This window comes from Panicum virgatum, chromosome 9N, assembly GCF_016808335.1.
Source record: "Panicum virgatum strain AP13 chromosome 9N, P.virgatum_v5, whole genome shotgun sequence".
NCBI classification, from domain to species: Eukaryota; Viridiplantae; Streptophyta; class Magnoliopsida; order Poales; family Poaceae; genus Panicum; species Panicum virgatum.
Window position 1 is genome coordinate 64204162 of NC_053153.1, and position 17455 is coordinate 64221616.

The following is a 17455-nucleotide window of genomic DNA, read 5'->3' on the forward strand; positions in this document are numbered from 1 at the left end:
CACCTTTTGCTCCTCCAGCTTCCTCACTTCCACCTACCCATGAGTCTTCACCACCACCAGTTTCCCCTCTTTCACCTCCACCCGACGCTTCCCCGTCCATCCTTGGACATCCTCCTGTGGTGCTGCCGCCTCGGACGATTACTCATGTTTACACTCGTCGCCCGAGACCTCCACCCTCACCAGAGTCCTCTCCCTCGCTTCTTGGCTCTCCTTCCGAGTTGTCGCCTCGATATGCACTTCGTGATCGTGGTGCTCTACGCCCTACAGAGCGCTATCGCTTCACTGTTGCTTCTCTTGTTGAGCCGACCACTTACCGTGAGGCTGCTGCCCACCCTGACTGGCAGCACGCCATGTCTGAGGAGATTGCTGCCTTGGAGCGCACCGGTACTTGGGATCTTGTCCCCTTGCCGCCTCACGCCACTTCTATTACTTGCAAGTGGGTCTATAAGATCAAGACTCGATCTGATGGCTCTCTTGAGCACTACAAGGCTCGCCTTGTAGCGCGCGGCTTTCAGCAGGAGTATGGTTGCGACTATGATGAGACCTTTGCTCCTGTTGCTCACATGACCACTGTCCGGACTCTCCTTGCTGTTGCTTCTGTGCGGCAGTGGTCCATCTCCCAGCTAGATGTTAAGAATGCTTTCCTTAATGGTGAGTTGCGTGAGGAGGTCTACATGTAGCCACCTCCGGGGTATTCTGCTCCTGCTGGCATGGTTTGCCGGTTGCGTCGATCTCTTTACAGCCTCAAGTAGGCCCCTCGGGCCTGGTTTGAGCACTTCTCCTCTGTTATCACTGATGCTGGCTTTAAGCCCAGTGATCACAATCCTGCCCTCTTTGTCCACACTTCTTCTCGTGGCCGCACGCTTCTTCTTCTCTATGTTGATGACATGATCATCACCGGTGATGACTCTCAGTTCATTGATTTTGTGAAGATGCGCCTCAGTGATAAGTTCTTGATGTCTAATCTTGGTCCTCTTCATTACTTTCTTGGCCTTGAGGTCTCTTCCACGCCTGAGGGCATCTACCTCTCCCAGGAGAAGTATGTTCAGGATCTTCTCTCTCGTGCCGCTCTCACAGATCACCATACTGTTGATACACCCATGGAGCTGGGTGTTCACTTGCGCGTCACGGATGGTGAACCCCTTGCTGATCCGACTCGCTATCGTCATCTTGTTGGTAGCCTTGTCTATCTTGGGATCACTCGTCCTGACATCTCTCACGCTGTCCATATACTGAGTCAGTTTGTCTCTGCTCCCACCCAGCTCCACTACGCCCACCTTCTTCGTGTTCTTCAGTATCTTCAAGGCACCACTTCTCGCCGGTTGTTCTTTTCTCGCTCTAGCCCTCTCCACCTTCAGGCGTACTCTGATGCGACCTGGGCTAGTGACCACTCTGATCGTCGTTCTCTTTCTGCCTATTGTGTCTTCCTTGGATCATCCTTGATTGCTTGGAAAACCAAGAAGCAGACAGCAGTTTCCCGTTCGAGTGCTGAGGCTGAGTTGAGGGCTATGGCGACCGTGACAGCTGAGATCACCTGGCTTCGATGGCTCCTTGAGGACTTTGGTGTGACGGTTTCCACACCAACTCCTCTATCTTCTGACAGCACTGGTGCGATCAGTATTGCGCGTGATCCAGTCAAGCATGAACTCACCAAGCACATTGGGGTTGATGCTTCCTACATGCGATCGCAGGCGCATGATGAGGTTGTGGCCCTTCACTATGTCCCTTCGGAGTTTCAGCTGGCAGATTTCTTCACGAAGGCTCAAACAAGGGTGCAACATGATTATTTCCTCTCCAAACTCAGTCTTGTAGACCCACCATGAGTTTGAGGGGGGGGGTGTTAGATGTATATGCATCTTATGTATTTAGTCACTAGTATAGGGTGCTCTTTGCACATTGTACATGACCTTATCAGCCCTTTGGGCATGGCAATATACTTGAGTTTGCTCATTTGTAACAATAGTCATCAATGTATTTACGCTAATATTAGGATAACCATATTAGAAGTTTGCCAAAAAAAATTCTTTCAGGGACATATCTGCTAGTGCTATGTCTTTGATAGGTTCAGTAACAATTCACTGAACTCAAAGTTCTGCAAATCAGTGGCCATTGTACGATAGGACAAAATCTAACTTGGCTAGCAATTTCAGATGATAGTATATATATTGAAAATGTAATACATCATTTTTATTTCATCTCCCTTTTACAGATGCAAATTAGAATCAAAACTCTGGCTGGCCCATTTCATGGACAGACAAGTTTAGCGAGTGCGTTGACTATCTTAGTGGCTAGCTTTGCAAAACTTTACGTCAAGATGGGTATATTATTACCAGCTAAAGTTCATATGGAGTTTGTGTGTAATATTTCTTTCTTTACCTAACAGAAGCTACATTGAAATTTGACTTACCTAGCAGAACAAAAGCGCTAGGCCATATAATTGCACGGAGTGATTTGCACTTACAAACAGAAATTTAATGATTTCTTTCCAATAATTCAGTGCAAGCATTTATTTCCTCTCCTGCTTATTTTTCTGGTTGCATCTAAAGCTGTGTAACATGCATGACTAGAGAGTGGAAAACACGGTGTGCCATGATATTTTCATTATTACTGTATAAGCATATCATAAATACATTTGTGAACTGTTTCAGCTAGTAAAGTGCAGCACCTCGCCTATTTCACATATCTTCCAAAGTGGACCTCCTGATGAGTCTAATTCGTGTTAAATTGCGCGTTCAAATTTAGTTCTCAAGTTAGCTGATGCATCATGCATGCGACTGGAGCTACAGACACGGTTGCTAGATAACTTAAGAATCCCAATATAGGAAATGGAAATCCCAATGGGAGACTTCAAAATAAGGAAAGCTTGCATTCTCAGGACATCTTGACAGCAACCGATCAATTTCACCATTATTGCTTTCAATCAAAGCAGAGTTTTTTCTTTTTTTAAAAAAAAAATTCACCATCCGGACCATCCTGGAGGTTTAGGTACGGCATTCGTGCCAACCTGGAGGGGCTACCACTTACCATGATGATATATATATATGGGAAGACACCATACAATCTATATGAAGCCATCATGGCATCATCGCCAGGTAATTTGACTAACTGGTCTGAATCTTGAAGAAATGACAATGAAGGCCCTATCTGCCTTCCACCTGGCCATGGCACAGCTACAGCTTGCGTGTGTAGCAGAGCATCCAAGAAGAAGCTGATGTGTCAGTTCATGATGGAGCCAGGGCAATCAAATTTCAAGCTCTCTTTGCAGAAAGTTGTTTCAACAATTAAGCACACTTCGACTTTGGACGGCTTGCTTCTCAGGTACGAGTATCCAATTTTAGCTGCATGTCACAGTCTTATCTTGCAGGATCAGAAAAACTTGGCAGCAATCACCACCAAGAACGGTAGCTAGCTGCTCGCGTGGGTCTTCAGGAAAAGAAGAGAAGAGTAGCTGCCCGATGACTCGACATTATGCTTCCCACTATATATCTGGTAAGCAACAAACAGTTTACCTCCTGACACTGCCAAAGCTTCAGCTAGACCATGGCATCCTATGCTTCCCCTTCGTTCATGCTCTTGCTGCTCCTGCAACTATGGTCTTGCAGTGAGGCATTGCCCGGCGGTCACCTCGTCGACCCGACCTGCCCTCGGGAGTGGCCATCAGCGGCGGCCACGTCCTCCGACTACAACGAGCCGTCCTGCCAGCCACCAGCGCCGCACATCCCGGTGGCCGTGTTCCCCTACGACGTCGACCCGATGCAGTTCGCGCTGAACCTGGAGTACACCGAGGCCGAGTTCTTCCTGCACGCGGCGTACGGCGTGGGGCTCGACGAGATCGCGCCGAAGCTGGCCCTGGGCGGCCCGCTGCCGATGGGCGCCAGGAAGGCCAACCTCGACGAGGTGACATGGCGCATCGTAGCTGAGTTTGGCCTCCAAGAAGTTGGCCACGTCAGGTTCGTGAGGAGGACCTGATATAATGCACCGTACTGTACCTTCGATCATAACTTTAAAGTACACGGTAAAGTCCATTTTTTAAAAAAGTACACGGTAAAGTTGCAAGTAGCAGCTGAAAATGTATTGCTTTTGTTGCAGGGCTATCCAGCGCACGGTTGGCGGGATTCCTCGGCCACTGATAGACCTTGGCGCCCACAACTTCGCCAGGATCATGGACGCAGCGTTTGGGTACCGTCTGAACCCTCCCTTCGACCCCTACATCAACAGCCTCAACTTCCTGCTCGCCTCCTACGTGGTCCCCTACCTCGGCCTCAACGGTTACGTCGGCACCAACCCCATCATCGATGGCTACGAGACGAAGAAGGTGACCATCTGAAGAACATATTCCATGATCGTCACATCTCTGAGCATTGTTTTTTTCTTTCAAGAACGCACATCAATGTTCGATAAAAACATGGCGCGGGCAATGTGTGTGCAGCTTCTAGCTGGGCTGCTTGGGGTGGAGGCAGGGCAGGACGCGGTGTTCCGGGGGCTCCTCTTCGAGCGCCTCGGCGAGGTCGTGCCACCGTACGGGAACATCACGGTGGCCGAGTTCACGGACCGCGTGTCGGCGCTGCGCAACCGGCTGGGGCGGTGCGGGGTGATGGACGAGGGGCTCACGGTGCCCCGCGAGCTCGGCGCCGAGGGCGCCATCTGCACCAACGTGCTCTCGGCCGACAGGGACTCGCTCTCCTACGCCCGGACGCCCGCCGAGCTGCTCAGGGCCCTCTACCTCACCGGCGACGAGCACATGCCCGGCGGGTTCTACCCGGAGGGAGCCAACGGAAGGATCGCCAGGTCGTTTCTTGGCAAATAGTAAACCACACATGTTGCTGACGAAGCGCCTGAAAACTAGCTAAAGCTCTGAGCTGCCAGCCCTTAGGTAGCTTCTTGGTGCTTAGTATGATTGATGAGTAATTTTAATCTAAGTGGATTTGAGTAGTGTGCGATTGATTTGTGTTTGTGGTATGTGAATTGAAGATTTGAAGTTGTAGTTATGTTGCACTGTTTATGCCCAGCTCGAAATAATTGCAGGAATAACCGGATAAGATCTAGAATGCTGCAACTCGATACGGTTTGTTGAACTTGCAAAAGTTGCAGAATATTGGTGCATGATTATGTACAGAAATGCGACTCGTTTGTGTGGTTCAGTGAATCAGTGTGTAACGAAGAGAGCCAGCCAGCTGACGGGCATAAACACCAAAGTAGAATGTACGTAGTTCACCAAGGCGTTGTGGACGTTCTAGCTGTCGGCAGCTCGATCTGGCGATTCGACTCGGGGATCGGCACCCGGCTCAGGGATGAAAGGATGATGTATTTACTGCCGGGGATCGTCAACGGGATGACGTTTATTCAGAATTATTTACTGAACTCCTTTTAATTCCCTGCTGCTCACCACGAACCGATCGAAAGATCAACAAAAACCAAGTACTTGCATCTAACAACTACCAAGCCTTAGATGCTGCAAAAGAAGCATCTGACATGAACTGTGCGTTGCTAGAAACTTCATGAGTCATGACACCAAACAGCAAAAGAGATAACACACTTGTGTTTAGCACAAAAAAAAAATGAATCCACAATCATCATAAATTCTGAGATCTGGTAACGCCATGACGCTTAAGGGAATTAAGCTACTTTCATTTGACAACAAGACCAGGACACATCAAAACTCAGACGATTTAAGTCTTTAGATTTAAGATACCAACTGAAATCACAGCATTGTATCCCAACGGTCTGGAGACATAAAATCAAAACATAGCTAATGCAGGATCCCTCAAGAGTCGATTCTTAGTGAAACTACAAACGAGATCTACTGCTTGATCTCAGCCTTCCTCTTCTGCCACAGCCTGTCCAACGAGCTGTCAGCGTCACCCTGCCAAAACAAAATAACAAATCAGAACCTCCAAATATGAAGCATGGATACATCCGGCTAAGTTGGATACAGGAAATCTTTAAATCCAGCAAATTATTCAATTTACAGAAATAATTAAAAAACAAAAGATGCCATGACCGTTAAGTTATAAACATGATAATAGTATTGTGGTCCAGTGTATCTGGGTCCACACAACCACACATTGCATATTCAATAAAAATTATGAATCTACATGGACAACTTAAGATCCAAAAGCTTAAGAATTAAATCATGATTATTATCAGGCCAGTCCTTAGCTGTCAATGTGAAAGCTCTGTTAGCTCTGGTACTTAGTATTTTTACTCAATCTAAAACAAGTTAAATGATTCAAAAAGAGGAAAAACAAAAGCAAATTCTGTACTTTGGATTGTGCCAGGAGACAGGTAACATGGATGCCGAGAAATAAACATCATGCTGTTTAATTCTGGCTTTGTGTTCAATCTATGCTTCCCTCTACAGAATGACCAGACAATAGAAAATCAGGCCATTCTTCCAGTCGTGAAGCAACATAATAAACATAGCTACATTTTCTAAAACTAAGCTAGTAGTCTGTCTATAATTCAAGATGAAACCGTAACATGCTTTGTCTCTTCAGTTCAGGTCTCGATGGTTCCGCACGGCGCCATGAGAAGGGCGATTCAGAAGAACGAAAGTATGCATTTTGATCATCACCAGAGACAAAGACAAAAAGATTTTTTAAAAAAACTTTGATCAATAAGTTAATAAAAGTAGAAAAAAGCAAAATGAGCACCCTCAGACACAAGGTGAACAATATCAACAGATTGATAGTTTTTCAGACAAGGCTGAAACTTAAAAACATGTGCATTCATCGGGTGAAAAGGAAAAACAAAAAGTTATTTTTTAAATAAGATAAAAATAGAACCACCATGAATCTTGATGATTAATTCAGATCCCTCTGTGTGATAAATAATCGGCTCATCAATGATGTAAATCAGACCACTACTTTAACATCACATCTTCATCGGGATCTTGCAAGAGCTCAGATCCTTCCAAAACAATCCAAAAGAAAAAAAAGCAGATCAAGTATGAAACTCCTCAGTTCATGTCTCCAAATTGTTCTTCAACATTGCAACTTCAGAAGAACGAAAGTAATTTTTACATCATCATCGGAGAACAGTCAATCCATCAGCAAACAAATCTAAAAAGCAAGAGAAACAGTGGAACAGAAAGGAAAACAAGCGAGAATTGAACTGAAAGAAACCAGAGCAGAGAGCGAGAATCAGATCAGGAGAACCGAGCTTCACTGGGGATTGTTTAGTGCTGAGCAAGAGTGCTAAGAAATAGATTGCTTATGCTACTTATGTGTGAACATAAAATTATGACAACCATGAGGAGATTGAATTAGTGGGCATCACTCAGAAATGTTAGAAGCAAATTATTACTATGAAATTAATGCCAAAAAACTTAATTGTTATCTGTTTTCTAGTTGATGATTCAGTATTTCAGAAAGTTCAGCAGTATCAGTTGTTTCTAGTTGGGGATATTGCTTTAAATATTGAGTCATGTAGGCAGTTATCCAATTTACAGACAGATAAACAAATAAAGAGAAAAATGAAGCGACCAACAGCTCCAAGTTACAAACATCATTGTGTTCCAGTGTATCTGGGTCCACACAGCCACACATTGCATATTCAATACAAATTATGAATCTGCGCTACGGAAAAAAGGGCCAATACTAAAGGATTCAGGTGACCAACAATCTGAATCACAGAATATTATGCTCATTCACAGTAGAAAGTTGCAACCAGGCATTACTTTGTAGCTCAGAATTCAATAGACTAAACACACCGCAATAAGAATAAACTTGACTGCAAGGATATTGACAATCACCTGAGCGCGCACAAACCCAGAGAGAGCGAATGTGGTAAAGTGACCATCATACATGCCATTTGCATCCAAGTGACCAATGTTGATCTGAACAGAGGCATGATCCTTGGCTGTGATGATCCTGTTAGTGGCGGAGCTGCAAGAACAGGTCAAACGCTTAGTATTCCACATAACCAACAAAGAAAGAGTAGTAACACTATTTGAACAAGGCAAACGTACCACTTCCTGGGGACGTAGAGGTCCACCATCTTACCCTCCTCGTTCTGCATGGTGACGGTTGTGGGACTACGGCAGCAGCAACTGCAGAGCAAAGAAAAGCAACAATCAATCAGCCACATGCGTACCAAAATAACAGCACTATGCACTTGCTATATCTTTATAATTAGGAAGAAAAAAGAGGATCGATTCCACTGCTGTAACAATCCCAACTGTACGAATGAACCTCTAAAACTTATTAGTCCATCGCTCCAGTTAGGACTATGACCAAAGTCTGATTTGTCCGTCACTATACGCTCCAGTTAGGACTCCCTAAATATACAGGACTAATCGGATCCGGAAAAAGGCATTTCTTTGCAAGTAATCGGAATAAACTCATCCGTGCAGCTAAAGCACCAAATATACAGGGTTCACTAATCCCTTCCATCGAAGTAACAAAACATGGTAACACCATTCTACTTGAAACGCTATCAGCAAACACAAACCATCGATTCCTCGCAAACAACCAGGAGGAGATCCCAAAGACAACCCTTTACTAACAATCAGCCATGCTCGCGAGAACGAAAAGTAATACGAGACTAGGCAGCAGATCGTCATGGAATCGGGGAGAAGGACAGGAGGAGCACCTTGATCTCTCGAAGGGATGCGCGGGAGACCGAAGACTGCTGTGGCGGCGGCGTGAGAGGGTCCGGGGCGAGAGGGATGGTGCAATTTATAGGAGACGGCGGGTCGTAAACCCTAGCGTTTGCCTCTGGGCCCTCCTTCAGCGTCCCGGTCCTTATATTGGGCCGTGTCACCGTGCGCGTTTCTTTGGACCGAATTTTTTTTATTTTTTTTATTTTTTTTCATTTTTTCAAAAATATATGGTGATATTTTTTTTCAAAAATATCACCCAGCCGTCGGCTCATCCGGCGGAAGGTTGTTACCGCCGGATGAATCGGCGGTAAGTTACATGGGCCGTGGGCCTGAGAACTTACCGCCGGATCATCCGGTAACGACCTTCCGCCGGTTCATCCGGCGGTAAGTGTTACCGCCGTGCTACAGCCGGTCTGTAGCCGGCCTGTAGCTAACTTTAACCTATCGCCGGTTGAAACGGCGATAAGTCTCAGAGGGATTTTTCTAATTAATTTTTGAATTCCCTGACCTCTAATTATTTTAATTACGCTTAGATAAGTTTCAAAAAAATAGTAGAGCAAGTAGAGTTTATTAAAATACTTTTCGTAAACTACTACAAATTAGATTTAACTCTAATAAATTTAACTCTAATAGAATGTGAAAATATTTTTTAATGAGATATTTTCATGAGTTCCAATTACAATTTCGATGCCCTGTCAGATTGCATCGAATTCTTCTGCACCCCCACTCGTTCACTGTGTGCATGTACTCGTACGTCAATTGACAGCTGCGCGCTTTTCGGGTTACGTGAACCATGCCTATAGACCAAATATCTCCATTTATAAATAGGGACATCACCCCATCTCATACGAAACCACTAGATATTCCCGCACTACCACCATGTCTTTCTCTGTTTCTACCTACATTCTGTGGAACAAAGTTAGAGAACATGTGCCTCAAGGAGTGCAGGTTCCAATGTGCTTCTGTGGTTCGTTGTGCAAGCTGATGGAGTCCAAAGTTTTGGGCGATGACTTCGGCAAGAGCTTCTTCATGTGTGACAACTACGAGTACGACCCGCCAAAGCGCTACGGCAAGGACAAACCGAAGGTACCACCTCGCACTATCTAATTTGCGCATTCGGAGTACAGTAAGTTAAATCTAACTCGGCTTGGAAATAGAGTCCACCACCTCTTTGTGATTTCATACAGTGGCTGGACACGGAGCAATCGACCGAAGCTAAGGAACACGTTGAGCACGAAGAAAGGTGGGCTGCGGAAAGGTAGCAGCGAATGCTGCAAGAGGAAAAATGGAGGAGAAGCGCAAGAAAGATAAAGAAGAGATTCAGAAGAGGTTCGCAGATGTGGAACGTCGGCAGGTGGAGGAGCGTGAAGCTGATAGGGAGAGGAAGCGAGAGAGGGCCCGTCGTGCGAAGGAGGCGGGACCGGAGGCTATTAGGAAGGGGAAGTATCCTCAGTGCACTCAGTAGATCAATATCATTTAATGTCCGAATTTCATATTCCCTAAGGCATGTTAGGTTTAGTTCGAACACGACGTTAGCGTGTTCCATGGACATGCCAGTGCAATTGTCTGTGTAATTTCAGTGTCTAATTAATCTGCATTATATACTTTCTACTACAAGTACCCGTTTCATAAAACATGAGGTAGAACTAGACGTTTCAGAAGTATTGGTCTACAAGTAAACTTTTCAGATCGACGTGATCAACCTGGATACTGTAGCGTACTCAGCTTATCAGCAAGATATGACAACTCTATGAGCCATCTATCGGCCACTACACACAAGAAAAACAAACAAAACAATTATCCTTCATACATTGAACACAAACAAAGTAGTAGTCCACACAATTCACCGCACACAACACATGACATGGCATGTCAGGACCTCTTGCAAGCTACGGTAACGAGGTCCTAAACTAAACCTAACATGCCTTAGGTAGTTCTAACAAATAACATTACATAGACAATAAAAACATTGGCCGGGCAGCCACATTACTTATTCAGACGGAGCACTACAACATCAATTATTCACGGCCAGTACCCTTATCACGTCCCGCCCTGTCTGCTTTCGCACGCTCGTAGTTGCGTACATCTTCATCCACCTTCTTCAACCACTCCATATATTGTTGATCACGACGAATGATCCACGTGTCAATCCACTCATGGAAATGACACCAATGAGTATGCGTGTCATCACCAGCGTACTTTCGCAAACAAGAAATGATTCAAAATTGTTAAAAATAACAAAATCACTAGACAAACATCTTAAAAATTAATCTATACCTGTGATGTTGCACCTCTTTTTTGGACTTCCTCGATATTCTTGCAACACCAATATCTCTGGCCAAAAGTCTCGTAATCACGAGATATGTTCGGAACACAACGCATCTGGCAATAGCAATCGGGTGGCTCTACACCTTTCGGCCATACCTTACAATCCATAATACATCTATTGGGATCGTTAGGAGAGGGTCCTAAATTAGCCTCCATTTCCCGACGGAAAGCTGTTCGGGAGAATGAGGAGCTCATAGCCGTTTGTTTGGGCTAACTAAAAATACGTGGAACCTGAATTGCAAGCCTGTGTTGTCGGCAACCACATGCTCATCTTTTATACACGCCGGCCTGCCAGCATCGTCTAAGCACTTTGAACACAGACATGACCTCTCAATGCTCCACAGTCGTCCACACTTTAGCACTCGCACGCTCCACAGCTTTTTGTGCCATTGTTTGCCCAGACAGATGTGACAAAAGATGACATCCCAATATCAGTGCCTTTTCACAATTTCAACAAGATGTGACAACACGGGAACCACACCAGCTCACCTTCAAAGCCGACACTCCGGCGAGGACGGGGGGCATGTTGTTCTACAGCGAAGGTCTGTGTTGTGTAGTGGGGAAGGCGGTATCTAGACACGATCGACTGAGCGGCAGCGATGCATTGTTATGAGTCTGCATGCACTTAGATGCTCTACATGCACAAAGATACAACGAGTAGTCAGTTCGAGAATCGAATCTAGCCTTTTCAGTGTTCGGTCAGCTATCATCTTCACTATGTTGTCATCTAGGCTTCTCAGGGGCATTTATACTCCACACTACGGGTATCAGACATTTGTGCGCCTATAAGTACTCCCAAGTTTGTGAAGTCGCAGCACCACTCAAACACCGAAGGTCATTGTATACTCAATGTCTAGAGGTGGGTCTAGCGGGAAGAATTACTACGGTTTTGGGAAAGGAAAAGGGGGAAGAAAGGGAGAACCCATAATATGGGAGAGGCCTCTTGGACCTGATTTCTTCCCGGAACCAGTGTTTGAGTTTCCGCCACAGCACAAGAGTGAATTCACCAATGAAACTCCTCTTAGACAATACGATGACCGTAGAGAACCGTGGCCAAAATGTAGACATGGTGAGGACTGCTTAGTGCAAATGTGCACGGACGGGATGGATGGTGGTCGGCGTTTCTTCAAATGCCCACACGTATGGGTAATACTCGATTGTTTCATTTCTTTATCTTCATTGAGACACCTTACATGAATTTTATTTTGCAGTCTTTCGATGCTCCAGAAAACTGTGGTTTTACTAGGTGGGTCGATCCTGCACCAATTGATTCAGTTCAGGAGTTCATCGAGTACCTCCAGATAAAGATCTTAGATCTGGAATGCAAGGTGAACCATTATGAGGAAGTGAGCGAGGGTAACAAAGACGACGAAGATGATGATACCAGTAATGCTACCGCTTCAAAGGATGAACCATGCAGTATTCCTTACTGCAACTGCCCTTGTCACAAGAAGAAGAGCCCTGCACCTCCGCCCACACCGCCTGCACCACCTGCAATGGGTGGATACTGCGGAGAAGGCTCAACGCAGTTTGCTATGTGGGCGTACGGCTACTAGGAGTACCCTAGTGCTAGTGAAATGCCGCATCGTTGTGTTTGTTGTGTTTTTTAAAAATTACCAAAGGCATGTTAGGTTAGTTCAGAATCTGTTTACCGTTGTTTGCAACGGGTTCTGCCATGCCACTGCATGTGTGATGTGTGTTTCATTACCGTTGTATTATAATGTAAATTGTGTCGAACCGTGGACATATATGCGGTGATGACACCGCGGCTTCGGATCAACGGACACCGGTCATAGTTGTATTGCATGCAGCCTAGTCGTCGTACTGTCAGTGCAATGTCATATCCCATCGAGCGTACTATCGCACACACCTAATAGTCATACTGACACTGCATCGACCTGCTCGTCATAATGGCACATAACGGACACATCCCATCATAGTCTACACAGGCCTACATAACATAGTCTGACGGAACAAAGTAATAAACAAGCTACAACATGTACACTAAATGCGTCCGCGCTTGCCCCCTCTCCTCTTGCCACGTCGCTTTGCAGCCTGGGCCGCCCTAGTGTGCTGCTGCGAGTACGTCAGTGGCTCCGGCGGGATGGTCTCGTGAGTGGACCGACGACCCGGCTCATGAATAGGCGTCTGCTCCACCTGGGTGTACTCCTGCGTCGCTGGTGGGGCGTCCACAAGTTGTGAAGTGCCGACGACCTCCTGCGTCGGTGCAGCAGAGAAGAACCTGTTCACCCACTCCGTCTGCGCGAGGTCGTCCACATCCTGAATCTCCTCATCATCGTCTGTCCCTCCCACCTGCCGGTACTCTGATTCACAAACCACTATCCATCAATGTTCAATTAAGTATGTATTTGTTATCATAAATTAACAACTCATCTTAGACGTACCTAAATCGTGTATTGGACGACGAAGGGAGGAAGATCCGGCGCCGTACGGATCTATCGACGGAAACGGCGACCAGCCGGGCACTACACGAATAACAAGTATAAGTTGATGAATAAGGTTTTACATGATACAGTATTATAAGCGACACGAGGTTAGAGTATGGTTTACCTGTCGAGTACAGCTGTGCTGGGTGCGGCACGTACGTGGGCCGAGCTGCAGAAACCGAAGGTGTTGCCATCGTGACGGGTGGCGGTGGCGGTGGACCGGACTGTGCAGTGGGTGCAGACCAACGTGACGATGGACCGGCCCTAGGCACCGGCCCCGAAGTGCGAGGTGGGAGCAAGCTGTCATCCTCACGACAAGTCACAGCCCGCCGAAACCGCTTGCACATGTCGACGATCTTCTGCAGCGTGCTCTGGTGCTGCGCAGGCGTCATGTCATGGTAGTGGCCCATGCTCGACGAAGCCTCGGACTCAATCGCTCGTATGACATCATACTGTACCGTGAAAGTAGTAACATCATATGCAATCGGTTTTGTACAATGCAAAATCAATCATAGAAATGTACCGCTATGGCGAAGTTCTGGTCTCGAACTACGGGGTACGTCTCGGACACCGCTGCGGCCTTGATCGGAGCATCTGGTGGAACGTGCACGACCCGTGTGTGCGTCCTCGGCAAGTACCACCGTAGGTAGTCCGCGAATGCCTCGTCGCTGTGCGGCCGGTCCTCGAAAACGATGTCCTCGAGGGCCGCGGCCCAGGAGTCGGCGTAAGGATGGATCTTGTCGGCCTACCGCGAGCCTGGTGGCTGGCCCTGACGTGTCCACCTATAATACAAAGATTGAGCCAATCTATGCTACATGGTAGGTTAAAAAAAGATGAATTGTTAACAGAATTATATATTTGATACCTGTGGACGTGGGGCTCAACTGAGTGCACAACCGGGACTGGGGTCTCCTGGTACAGACTGAACTGCCTCATGACCCGGTTCACGTGGTACTCCTCGATGTGGATGTCGTAAAGTATCGGCATAAGGAAGACAGACCGCTCGGTGCCCGGGCGTAAATGTCGGCTGCAGTGTACGGAGTCCACCTCACGTCCCTGTCCACAAGAGCGTCGAACTGTCCTACGAAGTCGTGGTACGACTTCCTCGTCTGCTGTAGCGAAAATGGCCTCTCGTGCCATATTTCAATATAATGTTTTGGCGATTGATGACACACACAACACTTGGACTAATATGATTGTTAAAGATGACCATTCTCAGGCTTTTAGGTTCAAGTGATGACAAAGAGAAGATAGGCGTAGCTAGGCCCAAAGGGCCGCCCCTACGGGGGTTCTCAGGAGCACCGGAAGAACCGACGCCAGGGCATCGGAGCATCCGGTGGTAGTCGGAAGAACCGACGCCATAATACCTTGGTGCAGAAGGGAATCGAAGCCAAGTCAGCCTATAGGCACCGGTTGAACCGACGGTCCAAAATAGGGCATCGGTGCATTGGGCGTCCTATGTACCAGAGACGATGTCAAGCGCCCAGGAGAAGTTTCTTCAGCACCGGTTCAACCGACGGTGCATCGGAGCATACCGTCGGTGCATTGGCCGTCCTTTGTACCAGAGACGATGTCAAGTGCCCAGGAGAAGTTTCTTCAGCACCGGTTCAACCGACGGTGCATCGGTGCATACCACCGGTGTAATGACGTCAGCGTCCAGGAGAAGATTCCTTCAGCACCGGTTGAACCGGTGAGGCATCGGTGCATTGCATCGGTTCAACCGGTGGTCTCTGCGTCAGCTGTCAGGACTTCAACGGCTACTTCATGTTGTGAGTGACCGGATGAACCGACGCTACCCCACCAAGATGCATCGGTTCTTCCGGTGATACGCAGTTTTTCAGCTGACCGTTGGAGCAACGGCTACAAGACTTGGTGGCCTATATATACGCCTCACCCCGTCCATTTGAAGAGTGCTGGAGTTGCTAGACATCCCATACACACCCAAGAACATCTCCAACCACCATAGAGCTTCATTGTACATCATATAGGCTTAAGCACACTTGTGAGAGTGCTTAGTGCTTGTTTAGGGATTAGTTCTTGCGAGAGCTCCCTTGAGAGAAGTCTTGCTGCGGCAAGCAACTTGTGATCCGTCGTGTGACCCTCCGTCTTGGTGTGGAGTGGCAACGACACTTTGTGCGGGGGAAGAGGAGGCCCCCTCCTTGGTGGAGAAGCTCCGTAGTGGATTTCGGCCGGGTGACCGAGAGAGACGGTGGCGGTGCACTAGACTCGGTGTCTTGTGCGCACTTGCCTTTGCTTGCCGGCATCGCCTTGGTGGCGTAGTGCAAGACGGTGATCGGAAGAGCCTCGGTGTCCCGTGGACGTAGGCGTTTGTGCCGAACCACGTTACATGACCGTGTCTACTCGGGAGTTTGCATATCCTCTCCCTTACCGCTTTACTTACCGCATTACGTTTCCGCATTTACTCTTTCTTGCTTCCTTTACTTTCCTAGTTAGTTTGATTAGGATTGGCTATAGGTTGCAAGTCTTTTGGGGTAAGTAGAGGGTAGCATAGATAAACCTTAGTCATAACTAGCTTGTGTAGGACGTGTTAGGTTTATCTTATGCAATTAGATTGAGCCCTAGGATAGAAAAGGGATTAGCGACCCTATTCACCCCCTCCCCCTCTAGGGTCGGACACCCCGGTGATCCTTACATCTGCACGCCAACCCAAGAAGGCTGCATAATGAAAAAAATGTTTACCGCTAAATCGTACAGTTCTGAGAACATGTAACAATAAGTAAAACAAACGATATAACGTACCCTCCTGAGGCACCACAACGAACCTATCATAGGTCTGTCGACGTCGTCGTGATCTGGGGACAACTGGACGTACGGCTCGAAGTCCATCTCTGGCCTACCGACGGGGAAGCGCTCGTACGACCACAGCTGTAAGAGTAGAGGACACCCAACAAAGATAGGCTCCTCTAAGGAGACCTTCATCACGCCTGAGCAAAGACCTCTGTAAGTCGCAGCCAAAACGGCAGAAGCCCAGCTGAACTGTGGGACCTCGTGGACTGGAGCATCAGCTATCGACCTCGCCAAAGGAATGAGCTGTTTGGGGGCATGAGTCACCCTGGGAGCTGCAGAACATGACCCAACCGAACAGCCACAGTAAGTAGGCCTCGAAGTGCCCGGCAATCGTAAAGTCGCCTGCATCTGCCCTCATGTAGTCCGCCTTCAAAATGGTACGAGTCATCAATGCAAATACGTACAAACATAACTATGGAAAGATTAAAAATTTAGGTACTCACACTGAACTGTAGGAGCCACCTCTTCGTCGGTCCGTGTGCGTGGTTCGCAGGTAAGGGCCGGTACGGCAACTCTAGGTCGTTGCGCTGAACCCCGGCGAACCGAGCCAAAAGGTCGTCGCGCCACGAGAGTCCCACGTCCTCTGCACCCACGGCTCGTCTAGCACATGGCAAGCCTAGAAGCATCGCCACGTCCTGAAGAGTAGGGGTCATCACACCGACTGTGAGGTGAATCGTGTGCGTCTCCGGACGCCAACGGTCTTGAAGTGCCGCGATGAGGGACATGTCGAATTGAAACCGTGGAGCCCTGTCCCTAAGTCGACGTGCTGGGTCGGCCATATCTCCCTCCACAAGTCGCGCAATCGGGAGAAGACCCGAAGCGCGTAGCCTGCAGCGCGAAAATGAAACATCAAGTTATAACAAACGGTTACCGAAACAATGAAAATTATTGACAAATGTATCTCATACCTAAGAATCCAGCGACAGTGTATCGGCATCGTCGACATGGGCACACGAGCCCAAAACGTCCCTAAGCTTATGCCACGGACCGCAGACATGTACGACCGGTGGCGCTTGTCGACGAGAGCATCAAGCAACTCAGGGGTGGCTCCTTCCTCGTGCACCATACCTGCATAATAGGATTTATTAGAAAAAATATCAGAACATAAATAATAATATTAAGCATAATAACATTAAATAATACAACAAATACTAAATGAAATACTAAATGAACCGTAACATAATAAATTAATAAATGATGCACAACAAAATACATATCATATAACTTCAATTTACAATTACAGCAACAAATTTGAAAATACGATTGCGCC

General features: G+C 47.2%; 3 protein-coding genes and 3 non-coding genes across 7 annotated transcripts; 2 read left to right on the forward strand and 4 right to left on the reverse strand.

The window, feature by feature from the left end:
* The first annotated feature begins 887 nt into the window (after positions 1–887).
* LOC120689253 (uncharacterized mitochondrial protein AtMg00810-like) lies at positions 888–1823 on the forward strand. Its single transcript, XM_039971562.1, has one exon. The coding sequence runs from the start codon at positions 888–890 to the stop codon at positions 1821–1823; it is 936 nt and encodes a 311-aa protein (XP_039827496.1).
* A 1717-nt stretch (positions 1824–3540) lies between these two features.
* On the forward strand, positions 3541–5093 carry LOC120689254 (desiccation-related protein PCC13-62-like). The gene is made up of 3 exons (XM_039971563.1): positions 3541–3950; positions 4090–4315; positions 4430–5093. Exons 1-3 carry the CDS (start codon positions 3541–3543, stop codon positions 4805–4807), a joined length of 1014 nt encoding a protein of 337 aa, XP_039827497.1. The 3' UTR covers positions 4808–5093.
* A 466-nt stretch (positions 5094–5559) lies between these two features.
* LOC120690818 (40S ribosomal protein S21-like) lies at positions 5560–8715 on the reverse strand. 2 transcript variants are annotated; one of them, XM_039973647.1, is made up of 4 exons: positions 8593–8715; positions 7970–8050; positions 7754–7886; positions 5560–5863 (listed from the first exon to the last, which is right to left on the reverse strand). In XM_039973647.1, exons 2-4 carry the CDS (start codon positions 8017–8019, stop codon positions 5801–5803), a joined length of 246 nt encoding a protein of 81 aa, XP_039829581.1. In that variant the 5' UTR covers positions 8020–8050; positions 8593–8715; the 3' UTR covers positions 5560–5800. The 2 variants fall into 2 exon arrangements, with proteins under 2 accessions (XP_039829581.1, XP_039829582.1); XM_039973648.1 differs by having other exon boundaries at positions 7970–8035; positions 8593–8686.
* On the reverse strand, positions 6268–6410 carry LOC120693697. The gene has a single exon (XR_005683152.1). It is a non-coding gene; the product is annotated as a small nucleolar RNA snoR137 (small nucleolar RNA).
* On the reverse strand, positions 6488–6581 carry LOC120693645. The gene has a single exon (XR_005683102.1). It is a non-coding gene; the product is annotated as a small nucleolar RNA Z159/U59 (small nucleolar RNA).
* On the reverse strand, positions 6953–7037 carry LOC120693644. The gene has a single exon (XR_005683101.1). It is a non-coding gene; the product is annotated as a small nucleolar RNA Z159/U59 (small nucleolar RNA).
* Positions 8716–17455: the final 8740 nt, after the last annotated feature.

Bases quoted from the DNA above. Each gene is read 5' to 3' on its own strand.
- LOC120689253 (XM_039971562.1), top strand. From the start codon at position 888: ATGATCATCACCGGTGATGACTCTCAGTTCATTGATTTTGTGAAGATG.
- LOC120689254 (XM_039971563.1), top strand. From the start codon at position 3,541: ATGGCATCCTATGCTTCCCCTTCGTTCATGCTCTTGCTGCTCCTGCAA. The intron at 3,951-4,089 runs GTTCGTGAGGAG...CTTTTGTTGCAG, and splicing joins CAAGAAGTTGGCCACGTCAG to GGCTATCCAGCGCACGGTTG. The intron at 4,316-4,429 runs GTGACCATCTGA...ATGTGTGTGCAG, and splicing joins ATGGCTACGAGACGAAGAAG to CTTCTAGCTGGGCTGCTTGG.
- LOC120690818 (XM_039973647.1), bottom strand. From the start codon at position 8,019: ATGCAGAACGAGGAGGGTAAGATGGTGGACCTCTACGTCCCCAGGAAG. The intron at 7,887-7,969 runs GTACGTTTGCCT...CTGTTCTTGCAG, and splicing joins CTCTACGTCCCCAGGAAGTG to CTCCGCCACTAACAGGATCA. The intron at 5,864-7,753 runs GTGATTGTCAAT...TTGTTTTGGCAG, and splicing joins CTGGGTTTGTGCGCGCTCAG to GGTGACGCTGACAGCTCGTT.